Below are 25,131 nucleotides of genomic sequence, written 5' to 3' on the forward strand. Positions count from 1 at the left end.
ACATTGTGAACCCATATCAAACTAACAATGACAAATCCTAGATGTGTCAAATCAAGATGTACTTGGGTCGCCAAACCCACTGGCTACAGGTCATCTACAAGTCTTGGGTTATGTACTTGGGTCGCCAAACCCACTGGCTACAGGTTATCTACAAGTCTTGGGTTATGTACTTGGGTCGCCAAACCCACTGGCTACAGGTAATCTACAAGTCTCTGCTAGGTAAAGGCCTGCCTTATCTCAGTTCACTGGTCACCATTGCAGCACCCACTCGTAGCACGCGCTCCAGCAGGTATATCTCACTGGTCACCCCCAAAGCCAATTCCTCCTTTGGTCGTCTTTCCTTCCAGTTCTCTGCTGCCAATGACTGGAACGAACTGCAAAAATCACTGAAGCTGGAGACTCATATCTCCCTCATTAGCTCCCCTCACAGCGCCAGCTGTCAGAGCAGCTCACAGATCACTGCACCTGTACATAGCCCATCTGTAAACAGCCCATCTATCTACCTACCTCATCCCCATACTGTATTTAATTATTTATCTTGCTTCTTTGCACCCCAGTATCTCTACTTGCACATTCGTCTTCTGCACATCTACCATTCCAGTGTTTAATTGGTATGTTGTAATTACTTCGCCACCACGGCCTATTTATTGCCTTAACTCCCTTATCGTACCTCATTTGCACTCACTGTATATATACTTTCTGTTTTCTTTTGTTCTCTTTTGTTCTACTGTATTATTGACTGTATGTTTTGTTTATTCCTTGTGTAACTCTGTGTTGTTGTATGTGTCGAATTGCTTTGCTTTATCTTGGCCAGGTCGCAGTTGCAAATGAGAACTTGTTCTCAACTAGCCTACCTGGTTAAATAAAGGTGAAATAAAAAATTAAATAAAAAATGCTTGACTTTGTTCAATAGTCCCAAAAGTGCAAACTGTTTGACAGATATGGAGGGACAGTGTAGTGAATACAATGTAAATGCTTCTAAATCTGCAGTGTGGTTTTGTGTCCTGTACACACGGCAGAGAGTGAGTTCCTGCCTGTATTAGTTTCCCTTCACATGGTGTGCACCCTGCAATTCCATATATATAGTGCACTACATTTGACCAGAGCCCTATGGCACTATATAGGGAATAGGGTGTAATTTGGGAAAATCCTTTCACATCTGTCTCTGCATGAAACTACATTACAGTGTCTGTGTGTGACGGTGGATTCTGACTGAGCGGTGTGTGCTGTGGCCTCACACTGTGTGGACTGGAAAGATCCAGTTCTGTTAAGGCTGGTGAAATTAGGCCAGGTTTGTCATTCTGGCTCAGCAGCAGCACCCTTAACTCTTCAGCTGCCACAGGAACATGTGCAGATACACTGAGCCAAAAGAAACTGGCACAGGGTCGGGGCTCAATTTCATTCCAACTCCGTTAACCCAGGAAAGGGAATTTACATTAAAATACATTAAATTCACACATTTTGTGACGATTATTAGTCATTTTCAGTTCACGAATTGCATTTGGATCATATATTGACAGGAAGGAATTGACCCCAAACCTAATCTGGAGTAGAGAGTAGGAAGACGAGGATTGGACTCACTATGGTCCTTACAACATGGTCTTCACAGTTCCCTATTCATCATGTATCAGTCAGGACCTACAATGTAGAGTGGTGGCTGAGTGGTAGCTAACACTCTGTCTGTGCCCCTTGAGCAAGGCATTTAACCCTAATTTCTCCTGTAATTCTCTCTGGATAAGAACGTCTGCTACATGTAAAATGTAGCCCCCTATAATTTACAATCTGTCTAAATAAATCTTGAAAATACATTTAAAGAAAATAAAGATGAACAGGACTGTATTTGACTCCAGTCTCTGCTTCGGCTCAGGGGCGAAGGACTGTCTGTCTGTCTGTCTGTCTGTCTGTCTGTATTTGATGATTAAGATCTTCTAACCCACAGAGAGAGAGAAAGAGAGAGAGAGACAGAGAGAGAAAGAGAGAGAGAGAGAGAAAGAGTATAATATGACATTTATAATGTCTTTATTGTTTTGAAACTTCTGTATGTGTAATGTTTACTGTTCATTTTTATTGTTTATTTCACTTTTGTTTATTATCTACCTCACTTGCTTTGGCAATGTTAACATGTTTCCCATGCCAATAAAGCCCCTTGAATTGAATTGAATTGAATTAAATTGAATTGAGAGAGGGAGAGAGAGAGAGAGAAAAGGGAGAGAGGGGAAAGAAAGAGAGAGAGAGAGAAAGAGAGAGGGAGAGAAAAGAAAGAGAGAGAGAGAGAAAGAGATAGGGAGGAAGGAAAAGAGAGGGAGAAAGAGAGAGGAAGATGGAGAAAGAGAGGGAGAAAGAGAGAGAGAGAGAGGGAGAAAGAGAGAGCGAGAGAGAGAGAGAGAAAGAGGGAGAGAAAGAGAGAGAGAGAGGGAGAAGGAGAGAGTGAGAGAGAGAGAGAGAGAGAGAAAGAGAGAGAAAGAGAGAGACAGAGAGAGAGAGAGAGAGGAAGAGGGAGAAAGAGAGAGACAGAGAGAGACAGAGAGAGACAGAGCGAGAGCGAGGGAGAAAGAGACAGAGAAAGAGAGAGAGACAGAGAGCGAGGGAGAAAGAGACAGAGAGAGAGAGACAGAGAGAAAGAGAGAGACAGAGAGAGAGAAAGAGAAAGAGACAGAGGGTCTGAGCAGCACGTTTAGCACTTTGACTTCAGTCTCTGGGGGACTGTCAATCTAGTGACTTCTTGAGTCCCAAATGGCACCCTCTATTTACTATTTAGTGCTCTGCAGGTCAAAAGTAATGCACTAAATAAGGAACAGGGGGCCATTGGCGATGCAGCCTCAGTCTAGTCAGTGTTGTTGAAGAGTGTTGAACAGCCTGAAATGGAGGACTGTTTCCCTCCATGATATCTGCCAGATAACTAGCTGGTATGTCAGACAGTATCCCACATCTGTCAAACCCTGAAAAGCATGACACGTAAAAGTACTGGATCGTCCACGGCTGAGCAATCTGTACAAGGTTGTATCCCAAATGGCACCCTATTCCCTACATAGTGCACTACTTTTGCTCTGGGTCTATACAGTACACAAGGAATAGGGTGCCAGTTGGAACGCAGACTTTCAGTGGGCTTCTCAAGGGGTGATTCAGGGGTGATGGTTATTTATAGCTGTGTGGCGTTTCATGAGATCAAGTGCAAAGTGTTGATAAATAAAACAGGCTGTGGGTTAGTTAGGTCCTCCCTGAAGGAGTTGATGTGGTTCAGTGTACATGCCTCGGTGAACTGAAGGATGCTCTGGGACAGAAACACAAACCTACACAATGCTAGAAATGTAAGGATCACAGGACTTGACGTCTCACTCTTCTAAGAGTGCTTTGGGAGAAACAACGTGTAATGTATACCATTTAGCAGACGCTAAAACACACATCTACTCTCTCGTTGACCCCACTGCTGAAACCCTCATTCACGCCTGGACTACTGCAATGCCATTCTCTACGGACTCCCCGCCAAAACACTGGACAGACTTCAACATATTCAAAATTCAGCTGCACAAGGACCCCATCACCCCCACCCTCATCAAACTCCACTGGATCCCAGTTCAACACAGGACTGCTCATGCTCACCTAGAAAATGCTCAATGGACTGGCGCCCACATACCTTATTGACCTGCTGCACCCCTACATTCAACCTGTTCAGTGCACTCCTCTGACACTGGCCTCCTCACCATCCCACCACCAGGCTCCCCTCCACGGGAGACCAGGCCACTGGCCTCCTCACCATCCCACCACCAGGCTCCTCTCCATGGGAGACTAGGCCACTGGCCTCCTCACCATCCCACCACCCGGCTCCTCTCCACGGGAGACCAGGCCACTGGCCTCCTCACCATCCCACCACCCGGCTCCTCTCCACGGGAGACCAGGCCACTGGCCTCCTCACCATCCCACCACCAGGCTCCTCTCCATGGGAGACTAGGCCACTGGCCTCCTCACCATCCCACCACCAGGCTCCTCTCCACGGGAGACCAAGCCACTGGCCTCCTCACCATCCCACCACCAGGCTCCCCTCCATGGGAGACCAGGCCACTGGCCTCCTCACCATCCCACCACCAGGCTCCTCTCCACGGGAGACCAGGCCACTGGCCTCCTCACCATCCCACCACCAGGCTCCCCTCCATGGGAGACCAGGCCACTGGCCTCCTCACCATCCCACCACCAGGCTCCCCTCCACGGGAGACCAGGCCACTGGCCTCCTCACCATCCCACCACCAGGCTCCTCTCCATGGGAGACCAGGCCACTGGCCTCCTCACCATCCCACCACCAGGCTCCCCTCCACGGGAGACCAGGCCACTGGCCTCCTCACCATCCCACCACCAGGCTCCTCTCCACGGGAGACCAGGCCACTGGCCTCCTCACCATCCAACCACCAGGCTCCTCTCCATGGGAGACTAGGCCACTGGCCTCCTCACCATCCCACCACCCGGCTCCTCTCCACGGGAGACCAGGCCACTGGCCTCCTCACCATCCCACCACCAGGCTCCTCTCCATGGGAGACCAAGCCACTGGCCTCCACACACCTCTCCATGGGAGACCAGGCCACTGGCCTCCACACACCTCTCCATGGGAGACCAGGCCACTGGCCTCCTCACCATCCCACCACCAGGCTCCTCTCCATGGGAGACCAGGCCACTGGCCTCCTCACCATCCCACCACCAGACTCCTCTCCATGGGAGACCAGGCCACTGGCCTCCTCACCATCCCACCACCAGGCTCCCCTCCATGGGAGACCAGGCCACTGGCCTCCTCACCATCCCATCACCAGGCTCCCCTCCACGGGAGACCAGGCCACTGGCCTCCTCACCATCCCACCACCAGGCTCCTCTCCACGGGAGACCAGGCCACTGGCCTCCTCACCATCCCACCACCAGGCTCCTCTCCATGGGAGACCAGGCCACTGGCCTCCTCACCATCCCACCACCCGGCTCCTCTCCACGGGAGACCAGGCCACTGGCCTCCTCACCATCCCACCACCAGGCTCCTCTCCACGGGAGACCAGGCCACTGGCCTCCTCACCATCCCACCACCAGGCTCCTCTCCATGGGAGACCAGGCCACTGGCCTCCTCACCATCCCACCACCAGGCTCCTCTCCACGGGAGACCAGGCCACTGGCCTCCTCACCATCCCACCACCAGGCTCCTCTCCACGGGAGACCAGGCCACTGGCCTCCTCACCATCCCACCACCAGGCTCCTCCTGCATGGCAAAGAGGGACTTTGCAATTAATTGCAATTCATCTGATCACTCTTCATAAAATTCTGGAGTATATGCAAATTGCCATCATACAAACTGAGGAAGCAGACTTTGTGAAAATTAATATTTGTGTCATTCTCAAAACTTTTGGCCACGACTGTACAGTGCTGTGTAGACGTGTGTTTTAGCGTCTGCTAAATGGGATACATTATACATTGTTTTCTCCCAAAGCGCTCTTATAATAGTGAGACATCAAGTCATGTGATCTCAACCTGGTCTCAAAGCATTTCGTATTATTCTGTACGTAAATCAGAGACACTCCATTTAGTATGATAAAAGCCTTTGACACTTATGAAATGCTTGTAATTATATGTCAGTATCCATAGTAACATCTGACAAAAACATCTAAAGACACTGAAGCAGCCAACTTCGTGGAAATGAATTTTGTGTCATTCTCAAAACGTTTGGCCATGACTGTACAAGTGAAGATTGCACTGTGTTTTTTATGCTATCTGATCGCTCTTATAAGAGAAAATCCTGAGGAAGCTCCTGGTAATGGTCCTGTAAGCCACTCATTTCTGTTGTGACATTCAGTAGGCTGCTATTATCACTCGGCTTTTTATTAGCTGTGTGTGTGTGTGTGTGTGTGTGTGTGTGTGTGTGTGTGTGTGTGTGTGTGTGTGTGTGTGTGTGTGTGTGTGTGTGTGTGTGTGTGTGGTTGTGTGTGTGTGTGTGTGTGTGACTCCTTCACTGCAGCAGCACTGCTACAGTAAACGTGAAAGGAATTTTTAGACACAGTGCTATGTGGGATTTTCCCTGTGAGTGTGTGCATCCATGTTTGGTGTGAGTGTGTGTGTGTGTGTGTGTGTGTGCCGCGTCTGTCCGTGTGTGTGTGTGTATGCGACTGCGTGTGTGTACGTCTGTTTGTGTGTGTGTGCGTGCATGTCGGTGTGTGTGTGTGTTTGTGTGTACGTCTGTTTGTGTGTGTGTGCGTGCATGTCGGTGTTTGTGTGTGTGTGTCTGTGTGTGTGTGTGTGTGTGTGTGTGTGTGTGTGTGTGTGTGTGTGTGTGTGTGTGTGTGTAGAGATGTGGGTCATGTGGAACAGGAAGAGGGGAGATCCACACAGGAACAGCTTCTGGGGGAGGAATGTATGCTGTTCAAACACTGTGGCCTACGTCCCAAATGGCAGCCAGAGAGCTCTGTTGTCCCTGGTCAACAGTCTTATAGAGGGAATAGGGTGCGATTTGGGATACGACCACTACCGTTCACCGACAGGCAGTGTGCTATAATAACACAATTCAGCCTGTTGGAAACCCTCTCTGACGCGGTACCCTGCGGCTAACTCTCTAACAGAGGATTTCTAGTTCAACAGCATTTTCATATCCAGTGTTTGTAATGACTCTCTCTTTGTACATGTTATACAGTATAGCCTGGCTGGCCTGGACTGGTGCATAGACAGACTTACTACTGTGGTGAAGGGGCTTGAGTCTCAAGACCGACACACGGCCAAAGGTCACATTAGTCTATATGATGCATGCATTACTGTACATGTGGTTCTGGGTTCCATTTGGTCAGTACCTAGATGAAAGTTGATTGGTTGAGAGAGAAACCCCCCCCACGTTCAGTTTGGTTCCTTGTTTTCCTGTTGAACTGCTATGTCCAGTCTCTTTGATTTGATGTGTCATAGACATTTCAGCCAGGTGCTCTCCAGCTGAACAAATACTATTTCAAACTGTGTCTGTCTGAGTCAGTGCATCCCAAATGGCACCCTATTCCCTACATAGTGCACTACTTTTTGACCAGAGCCCTGGGTGTGGTTTGGGACGCAGGCTGAGAGATGAAAGCCTGTGATTTATAGAACAAACACCCAGAAGTGAGACGAGGGATACTACATCCCAAATGGCACCCTATTACCATTTAAGTGTACTACTTTTGACCAGAGCCTTATGGGTCAGTAGTGGCCCTATATAGGGAACAGGGTGCCATTTTGGACGTAGCCCAGCTCTGTAGTTACACACAGGGAGGCTGCCCGACTTCCTGCCATACATCTCACCCAGGGTATTGCTTCAATGCTTTGTTCCTGAAAAGCTCTCTGGGTAATTTCCACATGTAAGGTCCGAAGGGAGGAGATGTGTGGAGCAAGGTTGTGTTCCAAATAGTAGCCTATTCCCTACGAACACAACCAAATAGTAGCCTATTCCCTACATAGTGCACTACTTTTGACCAAGGTCCAAAGAGATTTGGTTTAAAAAAAATAAGTAGTGCACTATATAGGGAATAGGCTGACGTTTGGGACGCACCCCAACAACTGAAAGGGACTTACTCTGTGTAGGACAGGCTCAGCTCAAGGTGACCGACCGGTATTGGTATTTGGTATTTTATTAGGATCAGCATTTAGCTGTTGAGAAAGCAGCATCTCCTCTTCCTGGGGTCCAACAGAGAACATGAAACATGACATAATACAGAACATTAACAGACAACAGCTCAACGACAGAACTACATACATTTATAATGTCAAGTATCAGTAGATACACACAGAATATCTAGGTCAAATAGAGGAGAGGTGTTGGGAGGTGTTGCTTTACCTGTTTTTGAAACCAGGTTTGCTGTTTATTTGAGCAACAAGAGATGGAACAGATGCAATCCTGGCTCTGTATAATACTGTACAGCTTTCTTGAACTTGTTATGGATTTGGGGACTGAAACGTGTGTGTGTCAGTGCAAGTTGTGTAAGTTATACTATACAAACAATTTGTCATTTTCAACACATTAATGTTTCTTAGAAAAAAAGAAGAATTGATGCATTCAGTCTCTCCTCAACTCTTAACCAAGAGAGACTGGATGCATAGTGTGGATATTACCCCTCGGATTACAGTGTAGAGACGCTCTGTTCTGGGCCAGCTGCAGCTTAACGACGTCTTTACTAGCAGCACTGGGCCACGCGAATGGACAATAATCAAGATAAGACAAACTAGAGCCTGCAGGACTTGCTTTGAAAGGAACAAATGAAACCATTATATTATATGACTAATTATTGGCTCTTACCTGGCCCAGCTGCTGTGTGTGTGTGTGTTTGTGTGTGTGTGTGTTTGTGTGTGTGTTTGTGCGTGTGTGTGTGTGTGTGTGTGTGTGTGTGTGTGTGTGTGTGTGTGTGTGTGTGTGTGTGTGTGTGTGTGTGTGTGTGTGTGTGTGTGTGTGTGTGTGTGTGTGCGCGTGTGTGTTTGTGTGAGTTTTTCACATCTCACTGTCAGAAGACATCAGTTCCATTCACTGAATGAAAAAGGTTTCAGCCCAATATGGCGCCCTATTCCCTATATAGTGCACTACCTTTGACCAGGGCCTAAGGGGATAAGTAGTGCCCTATATAAGAAATAGGGTGCCAGTTTGGGACAGATACCAGTTGTGAAAACAGTGATGATGTTCTTCCCTCTCTGAGACCTTGGCGTTTGCTACAATAAGCGGACATCGCTAACCCTGTCTGTCCCCCGTCCTCTCTCAGGACGACAGTGACGGAATCCCGTGGTTAGAGGAACGCGAGGTGAGGAAGGTGCTCTACCTTTCTCTGAAGGAGTTTAAGAACACCCAGAGGAACAAGGTGACAGATGGCCTCGGCACAGGAAACATCAACGGTGAGTCTGTCGCCTGTAGCTGTTATTGTCACAACGGCTACATCCCAAATGGCACCCTAATCCCTATATGTAGTGCGCTACTTTTGACCAGAGCCCTATGGGAGAATAGGGTTCCATTTGGGAGGAAGCCATTGTCAGTGGGCCTTCAACAATAGCCTGCGTTGCCTTAGAAATGACCATTGTGTTGAGCGTTTCTCTTTCTACCACATCCTCAGCATACGTGTTACTAAATGGTTCTCCGGCACAGTTAGTTTCTTTAGTCTCATCAAACCAACCAGACCTCTTGAGATCAAACTCTGTTTCACTTAACCAAACGTGAGCACAGCGTTTTGTTCCTGTTTCATGAGGCTAGAATTTCTTACCGTAAGAAGTGAGATAGAATAGGTTCATTTTGGTATTCACAAATACCATGTTATACCTCCTTGTGAAATAGCCTCCTGTTCATACAGTACACTATTATAATTTTCCAACCTGGATAAAGAAAGAGTATTCTGAGCAGGCAGGAGAAAGGCCTGTTTTATGCGAAATGATTCAGCCTTTCTAACTAAACACCAACGCATTCAGAGTCAGACAGACTCAAGTGGAACCCTATTCCCCATTATGTAGTGCACTGCTTTTGACCACGGCCCCGTAGAGTCCCGGTTCACTAATAAAAGGAACAGGGTGCCGTTTGGAATGCACACCTAGACACAAACAAACAGTAGGAAAAGCATCGTGCTATTCAGACAGGCTCTAAAGATCAGAATAACTCATCTGGGAATAACACAAATGGAGCAGGAAGTGAACGCTGCATACACAAGTAGATGCTTCCATTTTGGCTTCTCTTCTCTACAGTAACACGTCTTCTCTGGCTGTTTACCCACACTGACAAGCTGGGAGGGGAATTCCTCTTTTCCCTGTATGCATCCCGAATGGCACCCTTTTCCCTATTTAGGCCATTTTCCCTAGGGGCCCTGGTCCAAAGTAGTTCCACTATGTAGGGTATAGTGTGCCATTTGGGATGCAAGCCACTTTTTCTCTTTGTTCACTTTCTGTTCAGACTCTCTTCTGATGTTTGTGACTGATTGGCATTTGAGTCAGGATATGGAAGTGCTGCGCTCAGCCTCTCCACGGTGCCACTCCAGGCCACTTCTGAACCTCAGCAGGAATCTCCCTACGCATGGAGGAGGCTATTATTATCTCTTGGTCTAATGTGTTTCTCTGCACTTTAACACCGCTAGGAGACAACGCATGGCATTCCTGCACAGAAAATATCCCATTTTCACACCAATATCTAATATCTAAAATATATATTTTTTGAATTCTCAAAAGGTGCAAATGTTTCAGATGAATTCTCAAGGCAGACTAGATTAGATTAGACTAGATTAGATTAGAATTCTATATAAATCACTTCCTCCTTTTCCCTCTTTCCTATGTGCACTATTCATGTTCACTCATCCCACTTGTACTCTTCTAATCTCCACCCGGTACAGCCAGAAGAGGACTGGCCACCCCTCAGAGCCTGGTTCCTCTCTAGGTTTCTAATCTCCACCCGGTACAGCCAGAAGAGGACTGGCCACCCCTCAGAGCCTGGTTCCTCTCTAGGTTTCTAATCTCCACCCGGCACAGCCAGAAGAGGACTGGCCACCCCTCAGAGCCTGGTTCCTCTCTAGGTTTCTAATCTCCACCCGGCACAGCCAGAAGAGGACTGGCCACCCCTCAGAGCCTGGTTCCTCTCTAGGTTTCTAATCTCCACCCGGCACAGCCAGAAGAGGACTGGCCACCCCTCAGAGCCTGGTTCCTCTCTAGGTTTCTAATCTCCACCCGGCACAGCCAGAAGAGGACTGGTCACCCCTCAGAGCCTGGTTCCTCTCTAGGTTTCTAATCTCCACCCGGCACAGCCAGAAGAGGACTGGCCACCCCTCAGAGCCTGGTTCCTCTCTAGGTTTCTAATCTCCACCCTGCACAGCCAGAAGAGGACTGGCCTCCCCTCAGAGCCTGGTTCCTCTCTAGGTTTCTAATCTCCACCCGGCACAGCCAGAAGAGGACTGGCCACCCCTCAGAGCCTGGTTCCTCTCTAGGTTTCTAATCTCCACCCGGCACAGCCAGAAGAGGACTGGCCACCCCTCAGAGCCTGGTTCCTCTCTAGGTTTCTAATCTCCACCCGGCACAGCCAGAAGAGGACTGGCCACCCCTCAGAGCCTGGTTCCTCTCTAGGTTTCTAATCTCCACCCGGCACAGCCAGAAGAGGACTGGCCACCCCTCAGAGCCTGGTTCCTCTCTAGGTTTTTTAATCTCCACCCGGCACAGCCATGTAGAGGACTGGTCACCCCTCAGAGCCTGGTTCCTCTCTAGGTTTCTAATCTCCACCCGGCACAGCCAGAAGAGGACTGGCCACCCCTCAGAGCCTGGTTCCTCTCTAGGTTTCTAATCTCCACCCGGCACAGCCAGAAGAGGACTGGCCACCCCTCAGAGCCTGGTTCCTCTCTAGGTTTCTTCCTAGGTTCCTGCCTTTCTAGGTTTTTTTAGCCACCGTGCTTCTACATCTGCATTGCTTGCTGTGTGGTGTTTAAGACTGGGCTTCTACATCTGCATTGCTTGCTGTGTGGTGTTTAAGACTGGGCTTCTACATCTGCATTGCTTGCTGTGTGGTGTTTAAGACTGGGCTTCTACATCTGCATTGCTTGCTGTGTGGTGTTTAAGACTGGGCTTCTACATCTGCATTGCTTGCTGTGTGGTGTTTAAGACTGGGCTTCTACATCTGCATTGCTTGCTGTGTGGTGTTTAAGACTGGGCTTCTACATCTGCATTGCTTGCTGTGTGGTGTTTAAGACTGGGTTTCTGTATCTGCATTGCTTGCTGTGTGGTGTTTAAGACTGGGCTTCTACATCTGCATTGCTTGCTGTGTGGTGTTTAAGACTGGGCTTCTACATCTGCATTGCTTGCTGTGTGGTGTTTAAGACTGGGCTTCTACATCTGCATTGCTTGCTGTGTGGTGTTTAAGACTGGGTTTCTGTATCTGCATTGCTTGCTGTGTGGTGTTTAAGACTGGGCTTCTACATCTGCATTGCTTGCTGTGTGGTGTTTAAGACTGGGCTTCTACATCTGCATTGCTTGCTGTGTGGTGTTTAAGACTGGGCTTCTACATCTGCATTGCTTGCTGTGTGGTGTTTAAGACTGGGCTTCTACATCTGCATTGCTTGCTGTGTGGTGTTTAAGACTGGGCTTCTACATCTGCATTGCTTGCTGTGTGGTGTTTAAGACTGGGTTTCTGTATAAGTACTTTGTGACATCTGCTGATGTAAAAAAGGGCTTCATAAAGACATTTGATTGATTGCTGCCAATCATTTGTTCAGTAACACCAATGAAATGAAACAGGCAGGAGGAGAGCAGCTTGAACCCTCGACCTTCTGGCCTGAAGCCCAGAGCACCATCGACTGTGCCACAGAAGCATGATCCTTTACACCACAGGAGAGCAGCTTGAACCCTCGACCTTCTGGCCTGAAGCCCAGAGCACCATCGACTGTGCCACAGAAGCATGATCCTTTACACCACAGATAGAGGAATATTTGAGGCGTCACTACAGACACTCTGGTTCGAATCCGGGCCGTATCACAACCGGCCGTGATTGGGAATCCCATAGGGCGGCGCACAGCGTCGTGTTTTCACCAGGGTGAGGCCGTCATTGTAAATAAGAATTTGTTCTTATCTAACTTGCCTAGATAAATAAAGGTTCAATACAAATATATATCAAACATAATCAACAAACTGTCAGACATAATAAGCTGATGAACCCTAAATCTCAGTCACTACCGGCATGCAGACATTATTCATCCTCTGGACAAAAGCTATGCAAGATCCCCATTGCCAGTGTTACACTAGTGCCGTGCTAATTCCAGTTATTTCTCTAGTTCAATGGGTCATTAGGAATATTATAATTCTGCCATGATTACAGTGATTGTCTGGTAGTAAAGTACATTCTGTCTAATAATGTAAGGATAATGCCCCCTTCTGTGGCTTTTACTGTGGACTTCCTGTCTGATTCCTTTCTCTCTAATGGGCTCTCCTACGCACGCACGCACACACACACGCACACACGCACAGACGCACGCACGCACAGTGTTCTGTAACAGGAACGAGCCATTCCCAGCCAAATGGCACCCTATGCCCTATATAGTGCGCTACTTTTTACCAGAGACATATTGGCCTTGCACTAAATATGGAATAGGGTGTCATTTGGGACACCGTCCTTTGAGCAGACCAAAGTACAGCAACACCGACGGACGACTTCTGTTTCTGTGCTGCATGTATTTATGTCCTCAACAACGATGAACAACGATCAACAACTTGGGTACAAGGGGGGTGCAAAGTACGGCCCACAAGCACTTCAATCCGGCCCCCTTTTTTCTCCACAATTTAGTTTTGTCCAGTTTGGTAGTTACAGTCTTGTCTCATCGCTGCAACTCTCGTACGGACTCGGTAGAGGCGAAGGTTGAGAGCTGTGCATCCTCCGAAACACGACCCAGCCAAGCCGCACTGCTTCTTGACACAATGCCCACTTAACCCAGAAGCCAGCAGCACCCATGTGTCGGAGGAAACACCTGGCGACCATGTCAGCGTGCACTGCGTGCGGCCCGCCACAAGAGTCGCTAGAGCGAGATGGGACAAGGACATCCCTGCCTGCCAAACCCTCTCCTAACCCGGACGATGCTGGGCCAATTGTGCGCCACCTCATGGGTCTCCCAGTCACGATCGGCCTGGGATAGAACCCGGGTCTGTAGTAATGCCTTAGACTTGGGAGGCCCCCGCAAATTGATTTTAACAAACAATTGGTCCCCAAAAAATGCGTCCCTCCGTTGAATTTCAAAATCCCGATGTGGCCTTTGAGCCAAACAGATTACCAACGCTTGACTTAGAACAATGATGAACAATGACAGAACTTTTGGTTGTGTTCAACTTGAATAGTTTGCTGGCTATAGACAGAATTATTACAGTAGTAAATGCATCAGCCAAGTATAGCAAACAAGTGCTTAAAAAGTATATCAGAAATGTTTAATTGGTATTGGTACTGATAAAAAGATGTTAAACAATAATCCCATTCAGTAACACCATCTGTCTGTTTAGAATGAACAGAAACACATTTGAGATTGTAAAAAAGGCTGTTTTCTTGCCAAGCCAGATTGCTTGATGGTTTTGGGATAAAGCTTTTGCGTCATGGAATATAACTTTGCATCGTTACAAAGTGGGAACGGCCGTGTGCGACACGGGATTGAATCCCACCCCTGACACTTCCCCACTTTCTCTTTTTAATAACAAGTTACATGGCCGAGGGTCTAGCTACTGAATTTGACTCTGCACCTTTGACATGTCAGTTAGTGTTGATTGTAATTGATTGTGCCTCTCCCTGACCAACAGGCTCTTTCCCACACAGCCATGGCTGCCGGTCAGGACCAGGGGCAGGCATACTGGCAGTCAACGGTAAAGCTGAGTGCTCACGCTGCTCGTCTCAAAGCAACGATGGTAGCAGCGAGTATTCCGGGGACGATCCAGTCAGAAAGAGGTGACCCCTCCCTGTATTACAATGTGGTTCAACTGTGTTAAAGGGGCAATCTGGGATGGGTACATATATGTCTGGCCTTACATGAATGATATTTATTTATTGAGTCTTGAGTAATATAAAGCTCTCTCTATAAATGTCTCATATGAGCTGAGCTCAACAGTCTTACCCGATCAGAACCCAAAATAAACGCTTGTTTTACTCAGAACAGCAATATGTTATAGTGTTGTGATCTGAGTGTGTACGAGAACAGGAGGATTGGACTGCTGTGGTCTGGGCACTGTGTTACTGTTTGGACCAGGGAGGCGCTGGTAAGAAGGGACGTTGTGTAGTGTACTGTCCTCCTGCTGTCCACCGGCTGTCTCCTATTGGCAGCCAATCAGACCGGGCTGTGTGACAGCCAACTGTCCTGTTGCTCCACTCTGCCAAGTCCAGATCTAATAAAACAACTACCAATGTTTTTACAACTGTTTTTATCATATTCAAAAACATCTAAAAGAACAGCCAGTGTTTGTGACAGTCTGTCTTTCTGTGGTGCTGAAAACAAAGCCCACCAAAATACAGTGTCTGTGTTTCAAATGGCACCCTATTCCCTGCATAGTGCACTACTTTTGACCAGAGCTCTGGGGGTAGTATTGACCTAATTTAGTCAGGAAGGAGATGCTGAGATCACTGAGAGAGAGCTTATCAACTGAAGAGAGAGAGAGAGAGAGAGCTTATCAACTGAAGAGAGAGAGAGAGAGAGAGCTTATCAACTGAAGAGAGAGCGAGCTTATCAACTGAAGAGAGAGAGCTTATCAACTGAAGAGAGAGAGAGCTTATCAACTGAAAAGAGGGAGAGCTTATCAACTGAAGAGAGAGAGAGAGAGTTTATCAACTGAAGAGAGAGAGAGAGCTTATCAACTGAAGAGAGAGAGAGAGAGAGAGAGAGCTTATCAACTGAAGAGAGCGCGAGCTTATCAACTGAAGAGAGAGAGAGAGCTTATCAACTGAAGAGAGAGCGAGCTTATCAACTGAAGAGAGAGCGAGCTTATCAACTGAAGAGGGAGAGCTTATCAAATCAAAATGTATTTGTCACGTGCGCTGAATACAACAGGTGTAGTAGACCTTACAGGGAAATGCTGAATACAACAGGTGTAGTAGACCTTACAGTGAAATGCTGAATACAACAGGTGTAGTAGACCTTACAGTGAAATGCAGAATACAACAGGTGTAGTAGACCTTACAGTGAAATGCTGAATACAACAGGTGTAGTAGACCTTACAGTGAAATGCTGAATACAACAGGTGTAGTAGACCTTACAGTGAAATGCTGAATACAACAGGTGTAGTAGACCTTACAGTGAAATGCTGAATACAACAGGTGTAGGTAGACCTTACAGTGAAATGCTGAATACAACAGGTGTAGGTAGACCTTACAGTGAAATGCTGAATACAACAGGTGTAGGTAGACTTTACAGTGAAATGCTGAATACAACAGGTGTAGTAGACCTTACAGTGAAATGCTGAATACAACAGGTGTAGTAGACCTTACAGTGAAATGCTTACTTACAGGCTCTAACCTGCAAAAAGGGTATTAGGTGAACAATAGGTAAGTAAAGAAATTAAACAACAGTAAAAAGACAGGCTATATACAGTAGCGAGGCTATAAAAGTAGTGAGGCTACGTACAGACACCTGTTAGTCAACTGAAGAGAGAGAGAGAGCTTATCAACTGAAGAGAGAGAGAGAGCTTATCAACTGAAGAGAGAGAGAGACCTTATCAACTGAAGAGAGAGAGCTTATCAACTGAAGAGTGAGAGCTTATCACCTGAAAAGAAAGAGAGCTTATCAACTGAAGAGACAGAGAGAGAGCTTATCAACTGAAGAGAGAGAGAGCTTATCAACTGAGAGAGAGAGAGAGAGAGCTTATCAACTGAAGAGAGAGAGACCTTATCAACTGAAGAGAGAGAGCTTATCAACTGAGAGAGAGAGAGAGAGAGCTTATCAACTGAAGAGAGAGAGAGAGAGAGCTTATCAACTGAGAGAGAGAGAGAGAGCTTATCAACTGAAGAGAGAGAGACCTTATCAACTGAAGAGAGAGAGCTTATCAACTGAAGAGTGAGAGCTTATCACCTGAAAAGAAAGAGACCTTATCAACTGAAGAGAGAGAGAGCTTATCAACTGAGAGAGAGAGAGAGAGAGCTTATCAACTGAAGAGAGAGAGAGACCTTATCAACTGAAGAGAGAGAGAGAGAGCTTATCAACTGAAGAGAGAGAGCGAGACAGAGAAGAGAGAGAGCTTATCAACTGAAGAGAGAGTGAGAGAGACAGAGAAGAGAGAGAGAGCTTATCAACTGAAGAGAGAGAGAGCTTATCAACTAAAGAGAGAGAGAGAGAGAGAGCTTATCAACTGAAGAGAGAGAGAGAGAAAGCTTATCAACTGAAGAGAGAGAGTTTATCAACTGAAGAGAGAGAGCTTATCAACTGAAGAGAGAGAGGGAGCTTATCAACTGAAGAGAGAGAGTTTATCAACTGAAGAGAGAGAGAGAGAGAGCTTATCAACTGAAGAGAGAGAGAGAGGGGGAGAGAGAGAGAGAGCTTATCAACTGAAGAGAGAGAGAGAGAGAGAGAGCTTATCAACTGAAGAGAGAGAGAGCTTATCAACTGAAGAGAGAGAGAGAGATTATCAACTGAAGAGAGAGCGAGCTTATCAACTGAAGAGAGAGCGAGCTTATCAACTGAAGAGGGAGAGCTTATCAAATCAAAATGTATTTGTCACGTGCGCTGAATACAACAGGTGTAGTAGACCTTACAGGGAAATGCTGAATACAACAGGTGTAGTAGACCTTACAGTGAAATGCTGAATACAACAGGTGTAGTAGACCTTACAGTGAAATGCAGAATACAACAGGTGTAGTAGACCTTACAGTGAAATGCTGAATACAACAGGTGTAGTAGACCTTACAGTGAAATGCTGAATACAACAGGTGTAGTAGACCTTACAGTGAAATGCTGAATACAACAGGTGTAGTAGACCTTACAGTGAAATGCTGAATACAACAGGTGTAGGTAGACCTTACAGTGAAATGCTGAATACAACGAGAGAGAGCTTATCAACTGAAGAGAGAGAGAGCTTATCAACTGAAGAGAGAGAGAGAGATTATCAACTGAAGAGAGAGAGAGAGAGAGAGAGAGAGAGAGATTATCAACTGAAGAGAGAGAGAGAGCTTATCAACTGAAGAGAGAGAGAGAGAGAGAGAGAGAGAGAGAGAGAGAGAGATTATCAACTGAAGGCAGGAATATTCTAATTACTTCCATTTATTGGCCCAGTGAATCAGTTGGATATTTGTAATTGGGTAATATTGATATCTGTCTCATCTCTTCTTCACCTGAGTCCCAAATGACACCCTATTCAGTGCACTAGTTTACTACCAGGGCCCATAGAATGTAAATGTAAAAATGTCTCTTCTCTCACTTGCCAGACCACGGCTGCAGGCTCAGAGGAAGTTTGCCCAGTCTCAGCCCAGCTCCCCCAGTGCCACACCGATCAAGCTGTCTGAGACCCTCTTGCCCCCCAGCCCCACCTCTCCCCTCAGCGACCTCACCAGACGCAAGCCCAAGACCGAGGACTTCCTCACCTTCCTCTGTTTACGAGGTGAGTGGCCTGCAACCTTTAGTTTTTATGGAACTTTGATTTATCCAGGAAGTTCCGTAGAGGTCAGAATAGCTCTTTTACAAGGGAGACCTACCACAATATAAAGGGCTTTGGTGTCACGGCTCAGACTAAAGACCCAGATACAGACACAGGAGGCGGATAGCACGAGTCTCAGAGTTTATTATAGAACACGGGGCAGAGGAAAGGTAAGTCAAGACAGGCAAAGAGTCCTAATCCAAATCAGAGTCAGACAGGTACAGGACAACAGGCATGATCAGGGTCATGATAGGCAGACATGTCAGAACTGGGAAGACTAGGAGAAACAAAAAACTAGAGCACAGGAAAACACAGGGAACACGCTGGTAGGACTTGACAAGACGAACTGGCAACAGACAAACAGAAAACGCAGCAATAAATACACAGGAGATAATGGAGACCTCCTCGGAGACACCTGGTAGGGGGTGGAGACCTCCTCGGAGACACCTGGTAGGGGGTGGAGACCTCCTCGGAGACACCTGGTAGGGGGTGGAGACCTCCTCGGAGACACCTGGTAGGGGGTGGAGACCTCCTCGGAGACACCTGGTAGGGGGTGGAGACAAGCACAAGACAGGTGAAAAACAGATCAAGGTGTGACATTCTGTGCACTTTTATGTCCAATCCCATTTTACACAAATTAACACATTTGGATTGCAAAGTTCAGTTATGTGTTGAAGTGCTGTGTGTGTGTGTGTGTGTGTGTGTGTGTGTGTGTGTGTGTGTGTGTGTGTGTGTGTGTGTGTGTGTGTGTGTGTGTGTGTGTGTGTGTGTGTGTGTGTGTGTGTGTGTGTGTGTGTGGGTTCCCTCATGTACTACTGTGAAGTGGATTGTACACGTGTTCAACAGTTTTAGTCGTGGGCTGACTTGGCAACCTGTCGCGTAAGCTTATTGGTCGAATGCGGAACACGAGCTCACGAGGAAGTAATGCTTCAATGTCATAGACTAATGCAGTAAGTAGTGCGCTATGTAGGGAATAGGGTGCCACTAGGGACACAGATCTGGTTTTATGATGGTGTTCCCTTTAAGTGGCCTGTAACTGGGCTAAGTATTTAGAGTGTCTGGTCTGGCTCCAGTCCCAGGGTGGATCTGAATTACAGTCCATTATACTGTGGGTTGGCTTCCTCCTAACCTCAACCTCAACCTCAAACACAAATCTCTTTTCCCCCTGAAAAAGTTAGTGACAGCTTCAGGTTCCAGACAGCCTTGAATATGTCTCATTGGCTTATCCTATTCATCTAGTGATGAAGGGGTTGGAATAGCCAGTCAAACCAGACAAACACTGAAACTTACGTACCAAATCAGAGAATACATTCATGCTGATCTGTGTCTCTATCTCTGTAACTTGTCAGTATAGCAGTGGTGTCAATGGAACAGTATAGTAGTGGTGTCAATGGAACAGTATAGTAGTGGTGTCAATGGAACAGTATAGTAGTGGTGTCAATGGAACAGTATAACAGTGGAGTGTCAATGGAACAGTATAGTAGTGGTGTCAATGGAACAGTATAGTAGTGGAGTGTCAATGGAACAGTATAGTAGTGCGTGTCAATGGAACAGTATAGTAGTGGTGTCAATGGAACAGTATAACAGTGGAGTGTCAATGGAACAGTATAGTAGTGGTGTCAATGGAACAGTATAGTAGTGCGTGTCAATGGAACAGTATAGTAGTGGAGTGTCAATGGAACAGTATAGTAGTGGTGTCAATGGAACAGTATAACAGTGGAGTGTCAATGGAACAGTATAGTAGTGGTGTCAATGGAACAGTATAGTAGTGCGTGTCAATGGATCAGTATAGTAGTGGTGTCAATGGAACAGTATAGTAGTGGAGTGTCAATGGAACAGTATAGCAGTGGTGTCAATGGAACAGTATAGTAGTGGAGTGTCAATGGAACAGTATAGTAGTGGAGTGTCAATGGAACAGTATAGTAGTGGAGTGTCAATGGAACAGTATAGCAGTGGTGTCAATGGAACAGTATAGTAGTGGTGTCAATGGAACAGTATAGTAGTGGAGTGTCAATGGAACAGTATAGCAGTGGAGTGTCAATGGAACAGTATAGTAGTGGTGTCAATGGAACAGTATAGTAGTGGTGTCAATGGAACAGTATAGTAGTGGAGTGTCAATGGAACAGTATAGCAGTGGAGTGTCAATGGAACAGTATAGTAGTGGTGTCAATGGAACAGTATAACAGTGGAGTGTCAATGGAACAGTATAGTAGTGGTGTCAATGGAACAGTATAGTAGTGCGTGTCAATGGAACAGTATAGTAGTGGTGTCAATGGAACAGTATAGTAGTGGAGTGTCAATGGAACAGTATAGCAGTGGTGTCAATGGAACAGTATAGTAGTGGAGTGTCAATGGAACAGTATAGTAGTGGAGTGTCAATGGAACAGTATAGTAGTGGAGTGTCAATGGAACAGTATAGTAGTGGAGTGTCAATGGAACAGTATAGCAGTGGTGTCAATGGAACAGTATAGTAGTGGAGTGTCAATGGAACAGTATAGTAGTGGAGTGTCAATGGAACAGTATAGTAGTGGTGTCAATGGAACAGTATAGTAGTGGTGTCAATGGAACAGTATAGTAGTGGTGTCAATGGAACAGTATATTAGTGGTGTCAATGGAACAGTATATTAGTGGTGTCAATGGAACAGTATAGTAGTGGTGTCAATGGAACAGTATAGTCGTGGTGTCAATGGAACAGTATAGTAGTGGTGTCCATGGAACAGTATAGTAGTGGAGTGTCAATGGAATAGTATAGTAGTGGTGTCAATGGAACAGTATAGTAGTGGTGTCAATGGAACAGTATAACAGTGGAGTGTCAATGGAACAGTATAGTAGTGGTGCCAATGGAACAGTATAGTAGTGGTGTCAATGGAACAGTATAGTAGTGGTGTCAATAGAACAGTATAACAGTGGAGTGTCAATGGAACAGTATAGTAGTGGTGTCAATGGAACAGTATAGTAGTGGAGTGTCAATGGAACAGTATAGTAGTGGTGTCAATGGAACAGTATAGTAGTGGTGTCAATGGAACAGTATAGTAGTGGTGTCCATGGAACAGTATAGTAGTGGAGTGTCAATGGAACAGTATAGTAGTGGTGTCAATGGAACAGTATAGCAGTGGTGTCAATGGAACAGTATAGTAGTGGTGTCAATGGAACAGTATAGTAGTGGTGTCAATGGAACAGTATAACAGTGGAGTGTCAATGGAACAGTATAGTAGTGGTGTCCATGGAACAGTATAGTAGTGGTGTCAATGGAACAGTATAGTAGTGGAGTGTCAATGGAACAGTATAGTAGTGGTGTCAATGGAACAGTATAGTAGTGGTGTCAATGGAACAGTATAGTAGTGGAGTGTCAATGGAACAGTATAGTAGTGGAGTGTCAATGGAACAGTATAGTAGTGGAGTGTCAATGGAACAGTATAGTAGTGGTGTCAATGGAACAGTATAGTAGTGGTGTCAATGGAACAGTATAGTAGTGGTGTCAATGTAACAGTATAGTAGTGGTGTCAATGGAACAGTATAGTAGTGGTGTCAATGGAACAGTATAGTAGTGGAGTGTCAATGGAACAGTATAGTAGTGTAGTGTCAATGGAACAGTACAGTAGTGGAGAGTCAATCGAACAGTATAGTAGGGGTGTCAATGGAGCAGTATAGTAGTGGAGTGTCAATGGAACAGTATAGTAGTGTAGTGTTTAATGGAACAGTATAGTCGTGGTGTCAATAGAACAGTATAGTAGTCGTGTCAATGGAACAGTATAGTAGTGGTGTCAATGGAACAGTATAGCAGTGGTGTCAATGGAACAGTATAGCAGTGGTGTCAATGGAACAGTATAGTGGTGGAGTGTCAATGGAACAGTATTGTAGTGGTGTCAATGGAACAGTATAGTAGTGGTGTCAATGGAACAGTATTGTAGTGGTGTCAATGGAACAGTATAGTAGTGGTGTCAATAGAACAGTATAGTAGTGGAGTGTCAATGGAACAGTATTATAGTGGTGTCAATGGAACAGGATAGTGGTGGAGTGTCAATGGAACTGTATAGTAGTGGTGTCAATGGAGCAGTATAGTAGTGGAGTGTCAATGGAACAGTATATTAGTGGTGTTAATGGAACAGTATAGTAGTGGTGTCAATAGAACAGTATAGTAGTGGTGTCAATAGAACAGTATAGTAGTGGTGTCAATGGAACAGTATAGTAGTGGTGTCAATGGAACAGTATAGCAATGGAGTGACAATGGAACAGTATAGTAGTGGTGTCAATGGAACAGTATATTAGTGGTGTTAATGGAACAGTATAGTAGTGGAGTGTCAATGGAACAGTATAGCAGTGGTGTCAATGGAACAGTATAGTAGTGGAGTGTCAATGGAACAGTATATTAGTGGTGTTAATGGAACAGTATAGTAGTGGTGACAATGGAACAGTATAGTAGTGGTGTCAATGGAACAGTATAGTAGTGGAGTGTCAATGGAACAGTATAGTAGTGGTGTCAATGGAACAGTATAGTAGTGGTGTCAATGGAACAGTATAGTAGTGGAGTGTCAATGGAACAGTATAGTAGTGACGTGTCAATGGAACAGTACAGTAGTGGAGAGTCAATGGAACAGTATAGTAGGGGTGTCAATGGAACAGTATAGTAGTGGTGTCAATGGAACAGTATAGTAGTGGAGTGTCAATGGAACAGTATAGTAGTGGTGTCAATGGAACAGTATAGTAGTGGTGTCAATGGAACAGTATAGTAGTGGTGTCAATGGAACAGTATATTAGGGGTGTCAATGGAACAGTATAGTAGTGGTGTCAATGGAACAGTATAGTAGTGGAGTGTCAATGGAACAGTATAGCAGTGGTGTCAATGGAACAGTATAGTAGTGGAGTGTCAATGGAACAGTATATTAGTGGTGTTAATGGAACAGTATAGTAGTGGTGTCAATGGAACAGTATAGTAGTGGTGTCAATGGAACAGTATAGTAGTGGAGTGTCAATGGAACAGTATAGTAGTGGTGTCAATGGAACAGTATAGTAGTGGTGTCAATGGAACAGTATATATTAGTGGTGTTAATGGAACAGTATAGTAGTGGTGTCAATGGAACAGTATAGTAGTGGAGTGTCAATGGAACAGTATAGTAGTGGTGTCAATGGAACAGTATAGTAGTGGTGTCAATGGAACAGTATATATTAGTGGTGTTAATGGAACAGTATAGTAGTGGTGTCAATGGAACAGTATAGTAGTGGAGTGTCAATGGAACAGTATAGTAGTGGTGTCAATGGAACAGTATAGTAGTGGTGTCAATGGAACAGTATAGTAGTGGTGTCAATGGAACAGTATAGTAGTGGTGTCAATGGAACAGTATAGTAGTGGTGTCAATGGAACAGTATAGTAGTGGTGTCAATGGAACAGTATAGTAGTGGTGTCAATGGAACAGTATAGTCGTGGTGTCAATGGAACAGTATAGTAGTGGAGTGTCAATGGAACAGTATAGTAGTGGTGTCAATGGAACAGTATAACAGTGGAGTGTCAATGGAACAGTATAGTAGTGGTGTCAATGGAACAGTATAACAGTGGAGTGTCAATGGAACAGTATAGTAGTGGTGTCAATGGAACAGTATAGTAGTGCGTGTCAATGGAACAGTATAGTAGTGGTGTCAATGGAACAGTATAGTAGTGGAGTGTCAATGGAACAGTATAGCAGTGGTGTCAATGGAACAGTAAAGTAGTGGAGTGTCAATGGAACAGTATAGTAGTGGAGTGTCAATGGAACAGTATAGTAGTGGAGTGTCAATGGAACAGTATAGTAGTGGAGTGTCAATGGAACAGTATAGCAGTGGTGTCAATGGAACAGTATAGTAGTGGAGTGTCAATGGAACAGTATAGTAGTGGAGTGTCAATGGAACAGTATAGTAGTGGTGTCAATGGAACAGTATAGTAGTGGTGTCAATGGAACAGTATATTAGTGGTGTCAATGGAACAGTATATTAGTGGTGTCAATGGAACAGTATAGTAGTGGTGTCAATGGAACAGTATAGTCGTGGTGTCAATGGAACAGTATAGTAGTGGTGTCCATGGAACAGTATAGTAGTGGAGTGTCAATGGAATAGTATAGTAGTGGTGTCAATGGAACAGTATAGTAGTGGTGTCAATGGAACAGTATAACAGTGGAGTGTCAATGGAACAGTATAGTAGTGGTGCCAATGGAACAGTATAGTAGTGGTGTCAATGGAACAGTATAGTAGTGGTGTCAATAGAACAGTATAACAGTGGAGTGTCAATGGAACAGTATAGTAGTGGTGTCAATGGAACAGTATAGTAGTGGAGTGTCAATGGAACAGTATAGTAGTGGTGTCAATGGAACAGTATAGTAGTGGTGTCAATGGAACAGTATAGTAGTGGTGTCCATGGAACAGTATAGTAGTGGAGTGTCAATGGAACAGTATAGTAGTGGTGTCAATGGAACAGTATAGCAGTGGTGTCAATGGAACAGTATAGTAGTGGTGTCAATGGAACAGTATAGTAGTGGTGTCAATGGAACAGTATAACAGTGGAGTGTCAATGGAACAGTATAGTAGTGGTGTCCATGGAACAGTATAGTAGTGGTGTCAATGGAACAGTATAGTAGTGGAGTGTCAATGGAACAGTATAGTAGTGGTGTCAATGGAACAGTATAGTAGTGGTGTCAATGGAACAGTATAGTAGTGGAGTGTCAATGGAACAGTATAGTAGTGGAGTGTCAATGGAACAGTATAGTAGTGGAGTGTCAATGGAACAGTATAGTAGTGGTGTCAATGGAACAGTATAGTAGTGGTGTCAATGGAACAGTATAGTAGTGGTGTCAATGTAACAGTATAGTAGTGGTGTCAATGGAACAGTATAGTAGTGGTGTCAATGGAACAGTATAGTAGTGGAGTGTCAATGGAACAGTATAGTAGTGTAGTGTCAATGGAACAGTACAGTAGTGGAGAGTCAATCGAACAGTATAGTAGGGGTGTCAATGGAGCAGTATAGTAGTGGAGTGTCAATGGAACAGTATAGTAGTGTAGTGTTTAATGGAACAGTATAGTCGTGGTGTCAATAGAACAGTATAG

The 25,131-nt window shown here is 45.6% G+C and overlaps 1 protein-coding gene across 3 annotated transcripts in view; it reads left to right on the forward strand.

The window, feature by feature from the left end:
- The window catches only part of jarid2a (jumonji, AT rich interactive domain 2a), a 137,852-nt gene that overhangs the window by 30,073 nt on the left and 82,648 nt on the right, over positions 1-25,131 (forward strand). For all 3 annotated transcript variants that reach the window (XR_005034689.1, XM_036935962.1, XM_036935963.1), the window contains exons 2-4: positions 8,724-8,853; positions 14,248-14,392; positions 17,852-18,024. Coding sequence is in view for 2 of the 3 variants with exons in the window: in XM_036935962.1 (XP_036791857.1) it covers positions 8,724-8,853; positions 14,248-14,392; positions 17,852-18,024 (448 nt within the window). In the remaining variant the exon portion in view is untranslated. The remainder of the gene's footprint in view (positions 1-8,723; positions 8,854-14,247; positions 14,393-17,851; positions 18,025-25,131) is intronic.

The sequence above is a fragment of the Oncorhynchus mykiss genome, chromosome 2 (genome assembly GCF_013265735.2).
Source record: "Oncorhynchus mykiss isolate Arlee chromosome 2, USDA_OmykA_1.1, whole genome shotgun sequence".
In the NCBI taxonomy this organism is placed as follows: domain Eukaryota; kingdom Metazoa; phylum Chordata; class Actinopteri; order Salmoniformes; family Salmonidae; genus Oncorhynchus; species Oncorhynchus mykiss.